At 39.9% G+C, this 15,738-nt stretch overlaps 4 protein-coding genes and 1 long non-coding RNA gene across 10 annotated transcripts; 2 read left to right on the top strand and 3 right to left on the bottom strand.

The window, feature by feature from the left end:
* Positions 1–28: 28 nt before the first annotated feature.
* LOC107267956 lies at positions 29–595 on the bottom strand. The gene is made up of 2 exons (XM_015740186.2): positions 375–595; positions 29–245 (listed from the first exon to the last, which is right to left on the bottom strand). The coding sequence occupies exons 1-2, from the start codon at positions 483–485 to the stop codon at positions 105–107; spliced, it is 252 nt and encodes an 83-aa protein (XP_015595672.1). The 5' UTR covers positions 486–595; the 3' UTR covers positions 29–104.
* LOC107267950 (probable DNA primase large subunit) lies at positions 592–2,335 on the top strand. 2 transcript variants are annotated; one of them, XM_015740179.2, is made up of 4 exons: positions 592–937; positions 1,010–1,275; positions 1,351–1,919; positions 1,995–2,335. In XM_015740179.2, the coding sequence occupies exons 1-4, from the start codon at positions 759–761 to the stop codon at positions 2,235–2,237; spliced, it is 1,257 nt and encodes a 418-aa protein (XP_015595665.1). In that variant the 5' UTR covers positions 592–758; the 3' UTR covers positions 2,238–2,335. The 2 variants fall into 2 exon arrangements, with proteins under 2 accessions (XP_015595665.1, XP_015595664.1); XM_015740178.2 differs by having other exon boundaries at positions 1,989–2,335.
* Positions 2,336–2,365: 30 nt separating this feature from the next.
* LOC112494394 lies at positions 2,366–4,368 on the bottom strand. Of its 2 annotated transcripts, none has more exons than XR_003059778.1 (5): positions 4,234–4,368; positions 3,978–4,114; positions 3,683–3,899; positions 3,461–3,595; positions 2,366–2,495 (listed from the first exon to the last, which is right to left on the bottom strand). It is a non-coding gene; the product is annotated as an uncharacterized LOC112494394 (long non-coding RNA). The 2 variants fall into 2 exon arrangements; XR_003059777.1 differs by lacking the exon at positions 2,366–2,495 and adding an exon at positions 3,148–3,289.
* Positions 2,645–10,872, top strand: LOC107267944 (mitogen-activated protein kinase kinase kinase 7). Of its 3 annotated transcripts, none has more exons than XM_015740169.2 (9): positions 2,645–2,722; positions 2,974–3,199; positions 3,317–3,434; positions 3,592–3,921; positions 4,006–4,118; positions 4,249–4,667; positions 4,750–4,837; positions 8,235–8,488; positions 8,580–10,872. In XM_015740169.2, exons 1-9 carry the CDS (start codon positions 2,645–2,647, stop codon positions 8,754–8,756), a joined length of 1,803 nt encoding a protein of 600 aa, XP_015595655.1. In that variant the 3' UTR covers positions 8,757–10,872. The 3 variants fall into 3 exon arrangements, with proteins under 3 accessions (XP_015595655.1, XP_015595654.1, XP_024941093.1); XM_015740168.1 differs by having other exon boundaries at positions 4,750–4,846; XM_025085325.1 differs by lacking the exon at positions 2,645–2,722 and having other exon boundaries at positions 3,039–3,199; positions 3,277–3,434; positions 4,750–4,846.
* Positions 10,873–10,942: 70 nt separating this feature from the next.
* On the bottom strand, positions 10,943–15,682 carry LOC107267947 (hyccin). Of its 2 annotated transcripts, XM_015740174.2 has the most exons (9): positions 15,182–15,682; positions 14,972–15,106; positions 14,786–14,911; positions 14,503–14,720; positions 14,182–14,328; positions 13,974–14,104; positions 13,780–13,899; positions 13,031–13,526; positions 12,459–12,588 (listed from the first exon to the last, which is right to left on the bottom strand). In XM_015740174.2, coding segments are annotated over exons 1-9 (1,524 nt in total). In that variant the 5' UTR covers positions 15,332–15,682; the 3' UTR covers positions 12,459–12,587. The 2 variants fall into 2 exon arrangements, with proteins under 2 accessions (XP_015595659.1, XP_015595660.1); XM_015740173.2 differs by lacking the exon at positions 13,031–13,526 and having other exon boundaries at positions 10,943–12,588; positions 15,182–15,670.
* Between the last annotated feature and the right edge of the window lie 56 nt (positions 15,683–15,738).

Raw genomic sequence — 15,738 nt, 5'->3', positions numbered from 1 at the left:
GATAAGGGTAAGTTAATGAATTCACAAATAGTTATAATACTGTATTTATTATAAAATATTTAAATAATATAACCTTAATATAATATAATTATAATGAGACTCAATTATTTCCTAGCAATATTAGATAACTGTTCACGTATCTTTTTAAAATCTTCCAGAAGGGTATTTAACGTAGCTGGTGGTAGTTCCATAACATAATCTTTTCTTGTAGGCTGTTCATCCTCTTTTGTAGAAGGCTCTTCCACCTGGAATTGAGATTAACAATAAAATATCACAAAACTATTATACTATTCTTTAGTGTTTCATTCAACTCTTCCTTAAAATCAAAACATTTGACACTTCCATTTGTATGGTAGCTACTAGCAGTTACTCACTGTCATACGAAGTAGACATGTTGGAGCTTTCGCCTCAATTGGGTTTGAGCTCAGATTTTCATTAATTTTACATGAAGTTTCGACAAGCCGTGCCGGTGTAACACTGTCCATTATTGTAAGAACAGGTTTTTCAAAGCATTACAAGGATAAATTGTAATAAACTGTACAATAAGTTACAGTATTTTGAGAGGTTATGTTACTACAATGCAATATCAACACCATCTATCGCAATTCAGTGAAATAAATTTTGCGTGAACGATGGCGGCAGTAATAATTAAATTTTTTAAATGCAATTTATTATCGATTACTGGAGTGGATACAGTATGACTTCATCGTACAAGACAATTTTAAGGAAATTTTACGTTCCATATTAAAGGCTTGGAAATGTTTTATTTACACCCACCGAGAGGTCAAACGGCCTTTCATATAATTGAGGATTGCGTATTCACTAGAATTGAATATCTAGCACTTTTGTACCGTAATGATGCTGATAAATTTGATGGTAATTTTGAATACCTCCTAGAAGATTCAGGCTATGACAAATTAGGTCACTTTATCTTGAGGTCAGTAATAGCCGTATATACTATAAATATCTATAATAATTTTGATTGTGGCTAACTATAGTGTCATTACAGACTGCTCTCCACTACCTCCATAGATCTATATTCTTATTGGATTACAAGAGAAACGCTATTGTTTATGCACAGATTAAATCATATAACTGTTAAACAGTTATATAGACTCATGAAAAAAATAGCAGCTGAAATGCTGGAAAAGGAGGAGAAGTCCATACTTGAAAATTCTTTACTTGAAATAAGTAAATTCTTGGTGCAGCCTCAGGTTCTCAATCATATTTTATCCAGTGAGCATACCAGTGATTGTGAAGCTTATCGCTGTAAATGTAAGTATATTATCACAAATAACAAATTATCTTCTGATAATGTGAAAATACTAAATCTTTGTATATTTTTTATAGTGAGATTTGAATCTGTACCAGATTTGGTACAGATGAGACTTTTGTACTTGGAACAAGGTTTCTGCATTGTTCCATGCTCAAAATGGAAAGAAGTATTGCAGTCATTATTTCACAGATTTGTAAAAGATGAAGTGTTCTTTATGAATTCAGAATTATCATCAAATATTATAGAATGTGATTCCCGGTTACATTCATTAAATCAAAGAGTACAGTATCAAGTACTCAGAGAGGGATTTGGTTGTGGGAGAATAACTGTAGGAAACGTAGATGAGGAGGCTAAGAAATTTCCACTGTGCATGTATCATTTGCATAGGACACTAAGAAGTCGACATAGACTTAGTCATTATGCACGGTTTTACTATAGCCTTTTCTTAAAAGAATGTGGCATGAAGCTAAGTGATGCCATACATTATTGGAAAAATGAATATTCAAAGCCACATAGTTGCACTTCTGTTTGTTCACATAACTGGCAATCCAGCGAGAAGAAGTTTCTTTATAGCATTAGACATTTATATGGCTTGGAAGGTTCACGAAAGAGTTACCATGCTCCAAGTTGCAGTGTAATATGTGTATGTGTATTAACAGCTCCCTATTCAATCCTCAATTATGATTATGATAATTTAATCTCTACTTTTTAGAAACAGTCTACAGGATCACGGTACGAAGGAGGCTGTCCTTTCATACACTTCGACAAAGCTGTCCTCAGAAGTATCTTAACAGATCTGCTGACGGAAAAACAAGTTGACAATTATATAAAGAGCCTTAGTAAGCAAGAACCTGAAAAAGCATGCACAGCTTTATTTAAACTGATGCAAATACAAAATGGTGGAGACATAACTATTCGCAGCCCTGTGCAATTTTATTTAAGAATGATAGATCCTAATTAAGTATTAATAATTACCTATACAAGATTTTTATATATTCTGATACCTAACAAAATCACCAAATATTATCACGATTAAATGAATCAATTATTGACTATCAATTCTCATTGATATTGTCTTATTACCTTCACCAAAAAATCTTTTCCTGTCGCAATATTCGAATGTTGCGCCTTACAAAGCGGCGATTGAAATTCTGGTTGGTCGACGTATCTTGCTCCAATGGCGGTGGGAGTTGGTGCGAACGCCCACGTAGCTCCGCACCTGAAGAACGCAAGCAAACACTTTGGTGAGAAACAGATAAAATGGCAAATGGCGAGACAGTTCGAAGCCAGCTCAAATAAATATTATCAGATAATTCGCGTAGCCTGGGTAAATGCGCCCTGGAAATAATGTGAGGTGGACTGTGTGCGATGGCAAGCAAAGAGGGAACCAGCCATCAGCAGCAGTTCGTCGAGGAAATCGACTACAATGAAATTGAAACGGAAGAGGTAATCTGCCGATTGTATCTGCGTCAGAGAATCTTACGTTATGAATATGTTTCTAGCTCATTTTTCGTGCCTTGTACTGTGCCATTACACAACTATTCTTCGCACGTACTGTTCAATATTGTACGAAAGCACATTCTGATATTTTTACTCTGTATTTTAGTTGCTAACCGCAACAGGATTAATGTTGCGAACATAACCTCGAGAAGAATTTAAAATAAATTCAATCATAAATCCATGGACTGTATTCTTAGGTGGTGGGTAAAGGATCCTTTGGAGTGGTATGGAAGGGTCGTTGGCGAGGTCGATACGTCGCCGTGAAACACATCAACTCTGAGGGTGAAAAGAAGGCCTTCACCGTGGAGGTGCGTCAACTGTCTCGTGTAATACATCCCAACATTGTAAAGCTGTATGGTGCTTGTACAAAGAATCCTGTATGCCTGGTGATGGAGTATGCTGAGGGTGGATCACTGTACAATGGTACGTTACTTGGTGAATCGAGTCTCAATCCTTTGGGTGATTTTGATCAAGGATCAGATTCTTTTTGTACGTGGTAGCACGTGGGAATTGCTAGAAATAGTAAGCATGCTGTTGTAGTTCTCCATTGCAATCCACAACCTCACTACACGGCTGGACATGCCATGAGTTGGGCTCTACAATGTGCACGAGGGGTTGCGTATCTTCACAATATGAAGCCGAAGCCATTAATTCACAGGTCGGTATCATATAAAGTTTACTTACATTATAATTCTATAAAATCATTGATCAATCCTTGCTAAAACTAAAAGACGAATAGTTTGTCCCTTGGTATTCATCTTGACGGTATTCACATCCGCCACAGGAAATCTACTGAACGTTCGAACGCTTTATAGGGATCTGAAACCTCCCAATCTACTGTTAATCCTCGGCGGGCAAACCCTTAAAATATGCGACTTCGGTACGGCCTGCGATCTAAATACTTACATGACCAATAACAAGGGTTCTGCCGCCTGGATGGCCCCGGAAGTATTCGAAGGCTCCCGTTACACGGAAAAGTGCGATGTCTTTAGTTGGGGTGTCATCCTCTGGGAGATCTTGTCGCGACGGAAACCATTTGACGACATAGGCGGTTCCGCGTACCGGATTATGTGGGCAGTGCACATGGGACAACGACCTCCTCTGATGGATGGATGTCCAAAACCTATAGAAGACCTAATGATCAGGTAGATCATTCTCGTAGTTCTAGACCCATTCGATCTAAAGTAAAAATTATATTTACAATAATTAAATATGTTCACTGGATTTAGATGCTGGAAGAAAGTGCCTGAAGAGCGACCTTCGATGGATGAGGTCGTCAGGGTAATGACTACCCTTTTCGAGTTTTTCGGCGGCCATCTGGATCCTGTAGAGTACTCCCTAAGTATGTACAGTCGTACTCCCCATTACAAATCCCGTGTTCGTTTGCGTCGCGACGCCTCAAGTGTCACCGAACGATTTATTTAGCGTATCAACGTTACGGCAAACGAAACACTTACACGCTGCTGCTCCAGGTAGTGAGACGGATGAAGAACAAGATCCCAGTGATACGTTGGACATGCCGAGTACCTTGGATTCCCGATTGAACGGCTCCGTATCTAACGGTAGCAATCAGACGCCTACACCTACAACTCCAACACAGGATAGAAACAACGTATCAAAAATGGAAACAAAGGATCAACCTCATTCACCAGGATCAATCAGCGAACCCCGTGGGTCCACAGGCTACCTTACTCCCAAGTTAAATCAAGCTGGCACACAGTTCCTTGGACTGCAAAGTGGTTCAGGACTCTCTGCCAGTTTACGACACCAGGACAAAGTTGAGGAAAACACACAAAGACCACCGAGAGCATCTCCAACAGCACAATGCGGTAGGCAAGCGTTACCACAACGTAGTTTCGATTTCGCACCACTCCACGTCGAATGCGATCCTGTACGTATACCTAAGATGTTATCTACCCATGAAGCGAATTGGATTCATTACATCCGGTTCCCTCTTTTTATTACCATTCTAGAATGCCTGGGAATTTGGCTCAACCAATTCATCCTGGGAAATCCGGAATATGGCAGGTCTGGATAAAATGGTTCCAAAAACAAACAAAGGTATACAAGGTGAGTGATTGAGAAATCAATCCATCTCTATGTACTTCGGTCCTCCATAATTTCTTTGGTGATTATTCCATTCGGATACAAGTTAATGATAGCCGCTTGTCTGATACGATGGTAATGATATGAGATCACACCGGTAAAGAATTACCGGCATTGTAATTCGAATGCCACTCCATTTCGACGTGAAGGAAATAACTTGCACTGACGTACGTGTAGCTTGCAGTGCGCGTCGCCACTGCATTTACGCGTGGACGCACACCCGGGTGTATAAATAGGAGTTAGTAGTAACCGGGAGGTTTGTAGAAATGAATAGAGGAGTAGGGAGAAGTGAGTGAGGCTGGACCCCAGATGTCTACCCACTGAGACACTCGTGGTGCGCTAGCTGCGCGACCTATTTGCACGCCTGCGAAGGCCTAACGTATGTGTCATACGTTAGGCCTATGAATTCGGTGGCATTGTTCCTGGCTTCTTTGGAGCATCTCCAACGCTGTAAAAAGGCGTGTGCAAAGATGCTTTCGCGACAGCTAAGCTCGCAAGCTGTCCAACTTGTGTGTTTGGCGTGCGAAACGCATCCGCAAAATCTCATCAACAGTCAATGCGTCACTGAAAATGTCACCAGGTTCAACGATGACACAATGGAGCATAAGGAACCGGACCAAGGATCAACTATGAATATAGTGATCCCATTTTCCCCAGATCTGTCACGGTAACCTGGACTTCCTGGGAACCAGAAATATCCTTGGAAGAGTTGTAATTCCTAGACTCTGCGATGGCCAAAGTACTTGAAGGAAAAAGGAACGTCGCATGGCTGACACCAAACTGTCTGCCCGCGCTGGCTGGCACGAAGTTACACTTGAGGATCTGTGTAGTCTATTTATACGATACACGTTACCGATTAATTACTACGTTCAGTATACAGTATACATATGACAGGCTTATTTTTTCTCTTCAACTTGGTGCGAAGAATGTCACGTGTCCTTTGTGATATACATTGACTCTCCGACTATCTAGTCTCCTCATGGATGACTAAGAATAACAAAGATATATAAATCCAACATCCAATAGCGACTCATCGGTCCAATCGACACGTTCCCAAGTGAGGGATTCTCCCAGAGCGATATAATATACTCGCACAACGAGGATAGCCAGGAGCTCGCGCAGTTCCGAGTACCGAGTATATTCTCAGCCCGGAATACCAAGCCGTGCTGACTCATCTTGAATCACGTCGGTGCCTTAGGTACACGCGAGACGGATCTGTCAACTGAATAACTACACGGTCTTCGCTTTAATTTCTAAAGTGAAATCCATTTTTCATCCTAGAAAATTCTCAGACCATTTTCGATCCTTTAGTAGGACAGTGTAATACTATTCTATCACCACTTATAAGTATTCACTATACTTATTTACTTATATATCAGCCTTATAATCCACTATGGTTCATCGGGTAGCGCTGTGTTACTATATATATTAAGAAGAATCCCATCTCATGATATCATAACGTTTAAGAAGGTGCCGCGTACCACGTGTGATTCAGAGGCTGCTAAAATAAAAGTAAAGTGCCGTTAATGTCGACCAGGTCGTACTTTCTTGCTACTTTTATTTTCGTGCAGCCATACTTGTCAATCTCTATTATCTCTGATACGTTTTTGATAGTACTATCTATGATCTTAGAAACTGATACTGTGTACGATCGGAGGACATCTTGACATGGAATTCCTGGATCCTCCACCCGCTTCATCTACAAGGAACAGTACAGAACAGTACCAAACGAAGGTGTAAACGCAGTAGACTGACGGAAGACGCTTCTATCTCATCAAGGCAACAAGAAGCGGAACTGGCTCTGAAAGAAGATCGAAGAGATAACAATAATCTAAATCCACTTCCTTCCGGTAATCTGAATGAAGAAGCGGAAGATTGTCGACAGCCGGTTTTTCGAGTCTCTACTAAATTTACTCGGCGACTAATCGAGCGGGCGTGCGACTTATTTCGACGTGCCTCGAAGCGCAGCAAAAGCAGAAAAAAATCGCGAAATTCTTGGGGATGAATCAGGGCGCGGGCGCGTTTTCTTTTTTGGCTCGGTGTACAGCTACGTACTCTAATACCACTACCCCGTGGTTGGTAGTTTCTTCGAGCAAGGGTGATCGAGCGCCGTAGTCGTCGTCTTCGTTGTTGTCCTCGTTGTCGCCGTTGCCGTCGCGCAGTAGTGCTGAGACGAGAGTGAAGGAGGAGATATGTGTAGAGCATTTAGCAGGTGTGGCTGAGTCAGCCTCCCCGATATAGCTACACATTTGTTTAGTATCAAGTCGACTGCCCATGGAGGAGCAACTACTGGGAGAAAGAGTCCTCTAGAGCCACGCCAGGATAGTCGCGCTACTCTTCCAATCAGTGTTGAGATGCGTAAATCCTCCAATTGTTATTCAACTCGTAATACCATAACAGACCTACTTAGAAGTCTTTGGCGCGTCCTATCTACCAGCACCAGATATAGGGACGACTTTGGTATAAACTGTTTTTCACACTCCATCGATTCATAGAAAATCACCTCGTGTGGCAAGAACTGCACTTCCTCTTCTGAGGTACGGATCTGCTGAACACCTGGAGGAACCTCTGCGGTTAGAGAGGAAAAGTTTGGCTCTCTTTGACGCCTTCTTACTAGTAGAAACCGGCGTGACGACCGCGACATGTGCGACGACTATCCCAGCATCGTCAGCACGGAGACACTCAAGTGTTGCTGGATACTATTGCGTTAGTATTCGAATTCAGAGTACTATAGAGACTATTATTATTTTAATGACCCGAGACAGTTCCCTTTGTACTTTACTGAGGATTTACGTGGTCTTTGAATTATTGCTTTAAATAGGATACGAAGATTTATTAGTGCCAAGGAAGACATGGAGGATATTAGTGGTCTTACTCGTGGAAAGTCGTAAAAGCAGTGCCGTCTGCAATCTATGACGTGTTCTCATGACCTTGATTATATACATATAATCGCTACGACAAAGCAATATGCAACTAGCATCCGGGAACCTCCAACGAGATCCATGGCTGGCCAAACGGCAACGGTATCGTTGCTATCATGCACCGAGCCAATTTACAAAAATTCGTTATAAACGTGGAGCTCTAGTTAGTTTAAAAGCGTCCTAACTTTTCTATAGAAAATTGATTGATCATAATTGATTGTAATTAAAAGTGTTGTAAGGACAAGTTAAGATGTCGTTGACGAATGCATTCTGTGAAGTCTCAATGTGTGTATCTGTGACATTAGACACTGGTGTCTAAGCAATACTGTATGGCTTTTCTAATCAATCCCAAGTTTATTATGAATTATATGTTACAACGCAGCTTATATTATTATAAATAAACCAGGATGGTATTTATTTAATTATTACAGGTAGCAGCACCACGAGTGAAGATTTGGATAACGTCTACCGATTACTGGATGCTGAGTTGAGACCAATCACTCCGGATTACACTTGTCCACAATCAAGAGAGATCTTCGAGGAGCACAAACAATTAGCTCAGGAATATCTGAAGGTCCAGACAGAGATAGTCCTCCTAGGACAGCACAAGAACGAGATGCTGAAGAATCTGAGCGTAGACAGCCTCAGACAGCAACAAGAATTGCGTAAACTCGAGGACGAGAAGGTTCCTATAAAAGATTATTAAAACATTTAAACAGTCCTAATACTTTCTGAATACTGCATCAATACTAATGATCTTGAACGATTTATTACAGGAGTCACTGGTCAAATTGTACAGGAACCTAAAACGCCAATTGGAAATTATGAAAGGACAACGAGCCGGCGGCCTCGTTGGTACTTCGCCTACCACGAGCATAGGGGTCGGTCCAGCTGTTCCCGGAAAAGATGGCTGGGTAAAAGTGGCGCGACAGGATCCCTCGAGACTCTCGTGAAACAGAAGCAATTGATGCGCGACAATGCGTGGAGTACGAGAGTTTATTATCGTTGCACAGAGTTCGCAACGATGAACCGTTTGACAGGAACGGATGTAAATCCTGACAATGACGAAATGGCAGGACACACCTATCTGGACCATGTAATATCAAGATTTTATCTTTGATCAGGAATTAATATCTAATATGAGATGGGTAAGTCTCTGTCCGTCATATCAGTTCAATTCAAGTCGATTACGCAAAGGCAAATTAGGCATTATTATTGAAATTGTAGCGAAGCATCTATCGATTTAGAAATAACAGATAAGATCAAGTACGGATTATACGAAGAGGATTATACAGAAACCACCGTTATTTTTCAAGTAACCAAATAGACATTTCTATTTTCTAAAATTATCACCATTCAGAAAGTTTGATAAAATCGTCCACGACAGAGTCACCTTCGATGAATTAACGGATAAAAGATTATCCTTCGTGTCAGAATGCTTCTAAATCTTTAATTGTCACGAATTATTTAATTATGCCGAATATAGGCCTACCTCAGGTACGCGTTATAATTAATCGCTCGAGTAAAGTCGCGAATTCCATTCTATGTTTCTTATTATTTTCATTCGCTTTCTTTCTCTTACCCTTTTTTTTTCTTATTCTTTTTTACACACCCACTCCCTAAACATTGCCTTATGCATCTGCGTGCGTGCTTGGGATAACTCTAGTTAAGAGAACAATTACATAAATAGATTAGAACTTAATTTAGACGATTAGAACTACTGTGTCACTATGTGGGCAGCGTTTAACGTAGCTAATATTTTCACTGGACAGTGAATTAAATAAAGGCTCCCGTGATCTCATCGAACCACGAGAATTGATCGTGTGGGCAATAATAAAAAAATTCTACAGCCTTGCAGAATACTTTTCAAAATAACTTTTCAAACATACAAAATATATAGTCTGTCCATGAGCAAAGTCTATCTTCCACAAGCCACCTGCCTATCAGCTGTCAATGTAAACGAGTCATCTAAACTTCATCGAATATCTTACTTGTGGATTGACTCTTATTTTGATTTATTAACAAACTCTGATTCGCTATTATTATCATATGAAAGCATAAATGTATACACGCATGCATAAGCCCCGATCTGTCGTATTTCAAAATGTCAAGAATAATACGAGAACAGTTTTCTAGTCGAACGGTGTAAATAATCGGCCATAATAAATACCTCTGTTGGTCATGTATAATTGTGAGGCAATTTGTACTATCCATGCACGAGTCTTGATAAGTAGTAATGTAAATAATTTAGTGTATTGAATAATTTATACTGTTACTATTATTATTATTAGCAGTATATTAATTGTAATTATTATTTACTTTCTTCGTTTACTTAACGTTTACGTTGAACTTTTCATTAGTGATTCCTGTTCCTGTTCTTTCTCTTTTTATTCTTCACTTCTCCGTTCTCTTTCTCCTGTTTCTTTGACAAAGTTCCAAATGTGTTCGACAAAAACTCTGGCAATAGCTTTTAGTATATAGAATCTACGTGCACTGTGTCAGCTCTATTAAATGGATTTGATTTTTATAGAAATATTACATCACGCCATAAATTCCTTGTCTCGAACTCGTATTGCGTCGAGGTGACTGTTTCGTGTAATTAATTTATTATAGAAAAAAATGTTTAATCAATTTTAAATTTTAATTAGCCCAAGAGTGAAGGTCTAGTTGTTTGTATAAGTGCACATGTGGCATAATGTCAAGGTAACGAAATTTTCTTTCTTTGACCTTTTATTCGTTTAACGTGATAACTTAGAAGGTAAAGTTCGCATCGACCTACACAGTGGATTTCATTAATTTGTGGCAAATTAATTTGTTGTTTTAAGAGTTGCATTTCATATTCTGTCGAGATGTGTAAATTCCAGTAACGGGATATATTACTCACGAATAAATGTTTATTACGTTAGTTATCATGAAAGTGTCTATTGTAAAATCTGTTGAAATTTCGCATCAGCATCCACGTGCATCGCTTATCACTTATTTTATTATGATTATTGTTACGGTTATCGCGACAATACGAAATCTGTGAGAAGTTAAATATTTGTGAATAATAAAGTGTTTTTATACATAGACCCTCTTGTAGTAATTGGATCTTTCCAGGGAAAGGTATATATCAAGTAAGACGTTTTGCCAGACGTTCTAATAGATTACAATAATTTATTGCTTAACCGTACGTCGTTAACAGTATTTTTACATCTTTACATTATGTATATGCGTATGTATACCATTGTACATGCTTTTATATACGTATAGTAACAGAGGCCAGGCACCAAACAATTATAAAACTACGGTACATTGGATTTTCAAAGGTCCCGTATATCATGACTGGGCCCTTTTTTTTTACTTGGTTCGAAGAAAAAAAAAGTCTTAGTTAATAGAACGAGCGAAGTACGTAATGTCAAAGATTCATTTAAATTCACGAGATCCATAAACGAACTTTTAATTACGTTCGTTGCTCTTCGAGATCCAATTTTTCTCTCGAAGAAAGACGTCGGGTCCTGTCACAATTAAATCTACAGCAGTGTCTATCAATGTCCTTTGTGTCCCTTATCATTATATACATATTAATACAATTCGAACAGTCGTAGAAACCCGACAGAATAGCTACAATGGCTAACAGAGAAATGTACAACATTTATACGAGGATGTATACATGGACGATATAACTCGTTTGTAATAATTCTCGCTTTCTTTCGTTTCGGGCGAGACAGTGTAACGTGTATTGCATTTGTGTAATGGTTGCTCAGTGTAACAACAATAGTATCCATTTAATGAAGGACAGAGCAGTATCAATAGATTATCTCTGGATCGATCCGTACGACGAGTTGTGGTCATTCGTATAACTGATATTCTTGACCTCTTGGTCTTGAAGTTCAACGAGATTTAACCCGGTGGAAACACAGAACCTTTACCAAATCCAATTTCAGACTGGTGGCAGTGATATCTTAAGGGAGTTCAGATTAAAGAGAATTCCGATAAGAGTCCAAGATGATTACGTATCTCGGGAATTGAATGTTGAGCAAAAAAAGATAACAATTTTGGGGAAGATAAAAGGCCAACCAACACGATAATAAAAATTTTGTTCGGTCTCACGAGATCCTAATCAGTTAATAGAGGTGGGAAAAATCACTCCACATTTTTGTTCTTATTTGCATCCATCTGAACGTTAGGATTATCAGAGGGATGATAATTTATCAACAATTCTGCTGCCTTAAACCGAACTAACTTGCACGGAAGACGCGAGGGGCTCAGACTCATTGTGCGTTCTCAAAGTAATAGAAGTCTCCAGGGTGCCGTCGTTGGTCTCAGCGGTGAGAGCAAGTCTCTCACCTTCTAGGAGTGCCGTGCTGGAATCCACCACAACGGAATTTGAATCGACGACAGCCTTTTTTCTGGCGCCGTTGACTCCTGTAGTATTGTTAGTACTAACGCCGTCTATGAGTTCTAGCACCACTGACGCCGACGGTGTCGAGGATGGCTGATCGCTGTTCAGCATGGATCGACTACCTTTGATGTTCTCCTTCGAAGAAGCTTGCGAGCCTGCTTTCTTTTCTTTATCACCGGACGTGACGTATCCATTCTTCGCGGACTTACTTTCCTTTTCCTTAGGCTTCTTACCCAATCCTGGAAAGTTTCCTATCTTCGACGTCGCCTTAGGGTCCTTCGTTTGACGTACCGATCCTGCTCGACTTGGATCCGCAGATTCCTGTTCTTCTGTTATAGATACGAGGTTACCTTTGCCTTCCCCTGTCGCGTCTTCCTTCGCCACTTGGATGGGAATATCATCTGGACAAACGAGAAAAGAAGGTATGTAAAATTGTATCAGAACACTTTGTAATGTTGCTTTCTGACTATGTGATATATAGATTATCTATTGGATATTGCATTGAGCTTAAAAGTACTTGGACTGCGGTGCATCCGACAAAAGTGCGGTGCATCCGGCCAGTGCATTCAGCCCGTCGAGCTTTCCTGATCGAAGTGCAGCTTGCACGTGCGTTTCGTGACCCCGGGAGCATCTGTAAGGAAGCCTTTAAAATAGAATATGCTAGCGTAGGCGATCTCTGTGAATGTCGTGTTGCAGCCAAGTACTATTGCGAGATGAACGAGCGAGCTAGCAGTGTGGTCCAGCGGAGCAGCTAGTAGAGATAGCTAGTTCAATTTTGTCTAAATTTTTATGGATTCGTGATTTATAGTGATTCGAGTATAGTTCGAGCTATCGTCACGGTACCATATGCTGGGTAGAGTAGAACTACCGCACAAGCTGACTGGCCTGACCGCATAGGAATCGTTTCCGTCAACAGTGAGGATCTCGCCGAGGGCCTGTTCCTCCAGGACGCGAAAGAGACGCGCACCAGCACTCGTTTTCGATTCTGCTACGGAATTCGACTTAGGAGATTGACTCCTGAAATCCTGATCCTTCTTATCCTGATCCTTTTTCTCCTTGGATCTCTTAGGAGATGATTTTGCTGGCGAAGCCTGGTTTTGGATCTGACTTGATACGCTTTCGCGCCTAGAATTGTCTCTGGAGGAATTGGAACTGGCCTTACTGGCACGTCCAGGATCTTCTTCCTCCAAGGAATTCTGACGGGACTGTCGCCAGGGCCAGGCCCGCTGCTGTTTCGAAGGTGTTGGGGTAGGTGTTGATGACGTCTGTTGTTGTGGCTGTTGTTGGTAGGGAGAGCTTTTTGACTCGTTCGTGGGAAACATATTTGCGTCCAGGTCGTCTAGTGACAGACACCGGTCAACCCACAGAATTTACTTAATAGTATTTAGAATCATTAACGTAGGAGGAATACATTAATAAATTTAACATTAACTATTAGCTAGCACTAACAGATCAATAGAACTAATTAAATATAATATTAGTACTGAACGATGTTGGAAATTTCATCTTATATTGTTCAAATTCCAACGTCGTGCAAGGAGGAATGAATTATGCATCATTATCCTTTACTGGTTATTATCTGTCGTACTCACCTGGTAATTTCTTCGTGCGGAAAGAGGCATTCGTTATCATTGACTTGGACACCGTCACCGTTGCCGTAGCTGGAGATAAGGCAACACTAATACCCATAGGTACGTCTCCCGGCGGTTGACCTAAAATATATAATACCAACTAAATAAGATGTTTAAAAATTTTATGTTAACGCTAAATATATCAAGAGAATTACCAGAAGAACTGGAGCTGCTAGAATTTCTAATAGCGTTTGTAACTAGCATAACATCAGGATATCCTTCGTAGCACGCTCTTGTGTGAATATCATCCACTGCTTGGTTTGCTATGTACCAGCATTCGTTGTACCTTTAAGGTGAAATTAGTTTAATAACTTTGAATACGCTATTAAGTATAATATTATAATTATATGTAAAAATGCATACATAGCAAAATAAATAGCATGAAGAAACTCTAGAAGAAATTGTGTGGAGACTGGAATGCGTGGTAACAGTCTTGGTACGAAGCTAGATTCACTGCCATAGGACGATCGTTGATGATGGCCTGGTTTCATAAATCCTTGCGTCACAAGCCTGTGTTAAAACATATAATTATGTTAATCAAAGTGCACGTAATTGTAGATTATTTGATGATCTTTAACCTGCCCCACCTAGGTTCTCTTTTACTTGTCATTCGCTTGGAGTAAAATATGTTATGCCTTCGGGATTAAATTGACGCTTAATTTTGTAATATGTGAATGTACTCACTTGGTTGCAACTTTACATAGTTGCTCCAAGGCAGACTTATCCATGTAGCCAAGCTGTTGATTGTACACAAATAAAAGAGCAGTCATGACTTTCAAACGATTTTGGGCATTCAAAGTTTCAACTTGTTGTAATGGTCCCCAACTGACAAGCTTTGTGTTGCACTCTTCAAAACGACGAACTGCACTCTCTGTGAGAGATGCTGGAGCTAATGTCATTGGCTGAAAGTTACAGAATATAAATATGTCATGTTTCCAAGATATTCATTGTATCTCGAAAGAGCTACCTCATGATATATTGAAGGCATAGCCAAAGATGGTAATCTAAAGGACACAGATGTAGGATTACCAGATTTATCTACTACTTCCAAATTGTATAGGCCTATCAAGAGCGTTTCCACAGTTCTGCAACCCTGGAACCAGCAGATATCTATTAGATGAAATCAACATATTTATGTAATATTTAAGTTTACCTTGATATCACCATGAGCAACAGAGTTCAAATAAATATAGATGAGAGTAGGGAGAAACTGTAATGTAAACCTCTGTAATTCAATCTCTCTAGACCGGTAAAACCCAAATAATTGATTGCAAACTGTATCAACAAGCTAAAAAATAGAAAAACATATTTCAGACTCAAATAAATTTTCTGGAAATGATGATATACATGATTATCTCTATACCTGGCTATATTTACTGCGTTCCTCTAACAGAACATACAGTGCCCTAATGATTTCATTATCTTGCGTGACACTGCTGGCCAATGTACGCAACTCTGTTGCAGAAAGATCTGCACAGTCTGCAAGCCACTCATTGACTAGACTTTCTGTCATATTGGTTTCTTTTTCAGTCAATTTATTGACATCAGTGTCTTCTTTAGACACAATCTGTGCTCTCTCAGCTGACACTGGGATATATCCAAGACCATTAGAACTTGCAAGAGGGAACTTACTTCTCTTTCAAAATCAACACAGCCAGAGTTACACAACACATATCTAATTTCTAATTCACTTTTAAATATATTACTTGTGCCTTCTGTCATTCCTTGTGGATCCGATTGTCATTAAGCACAAACATCGACTTATTATCAATGACACTGATCATCGGTAAAACTCAAGCACAGCTGACCGTCCAACCGAATTGAACCGAATACTCCCCTATCGATGGGTCGACACCGAATGTGGTGACCACGAAGTAAGAACTGGAATTAGATCATTCGAGATAGGAAACTTGTGCAAGA

The sequence above is a fragment of the Cephus cinctus genome, unplaced genomic scaffold (assembly GCF_000341935.2).
Source record: "Cephus cinctus unplaced genomic scaffold, Ccin1 Ccin1_scaffold0462, whole genome shotgun sequence".
NCBI classification, from domain to species: domain Eukaryota; kingdom Metazoa; phylum Arthropoda; class Insecta; order Hymenoptera; family Cephidae; genus Cephus; species Cephus cinctus.
The sequence above is the reverse complement of the archived record's forward strand: the minus strand, read 5'-3'. Positions and strand labels throughout refer to the sequence as shown.

Bases quoted from the DNA above. Each gene is read 5' to 3' on its own strand.
- LOC107267956 (XM_015740186.2), bottom strand. From the start codon at position 485: ATGGACAGTGTTACACCGGCACGGCTTGTCGAAACTTCATGTAAAATT. The intron at 246-374 runs GTGAGTAACTGC...TCTCAATTCCAG, and splicing joins CATGTCTACTTCGTATGACA to GTGGAAGAGCCTTCTACAAA.
- LOC107267950 (XM_015740178.2), top strand. From the start codon at position 759: ATGTTTTATTTACACCCACCGAGAGGTCAAACGGCCTTTCATATAATT. The intron at 938-1,009 runs GTCAGTAATAGC...GTGTCATTACAG, and splicing joins TTAGGTCACTTTATCTTGAG to ACTGCTCTCCACTACCTCCA. The intron at 1,276-1,350 runs GTAAGTATATTA...TATTTTTTATAG, and splicing joins TGAAGCTTATCGCTGTAAAT to TGAGATTTGAATCTGTACCA.
- LOC107267944 (XM_015740168.1), top strand. From the start codon at position 2,645: ATGGCAAGCAAAGAGGGAACCAGCCATCAGCAGCAGTTCGTCGAGGAA. The intron at 2,723-2,973 runs GTAATCTGCCGA...CTGTATTCTTAG, and splicing joins ATGAAATTGAAACGGAAGAG to GTGGTGGGTAAAGGATCCTT. The intron at 4,847-8,234 runs GTGAGTGATTGA...TAATTATTACAG, and splicing joins AACAAACAAAGGTATACAAG to GTAGCAGCACCACGAGTGAA.
- LOC107267947 (XM_015740173.2), bottom strand. From the start codon at position 15,331: ATGACAGAAAGTCTAGTCAATGAGTGGCTTGCAGACTGTGCAGATCTT. The intron at 14,912-14,971 runs GTAAACTTAAAT...TGCTGGTTCCAG, and splicing joins TTGCTCATGGTGATATCAAG to GGTTGCAGAACTGTGGAAAC. The intron at 13,900-13,973 runs GTAATTCTCTTG...TATATATTTTAG, and splicing joins TAGCAGCTCCAGTTCTTCTG to GTCAACCGCCGGGAGACGTA.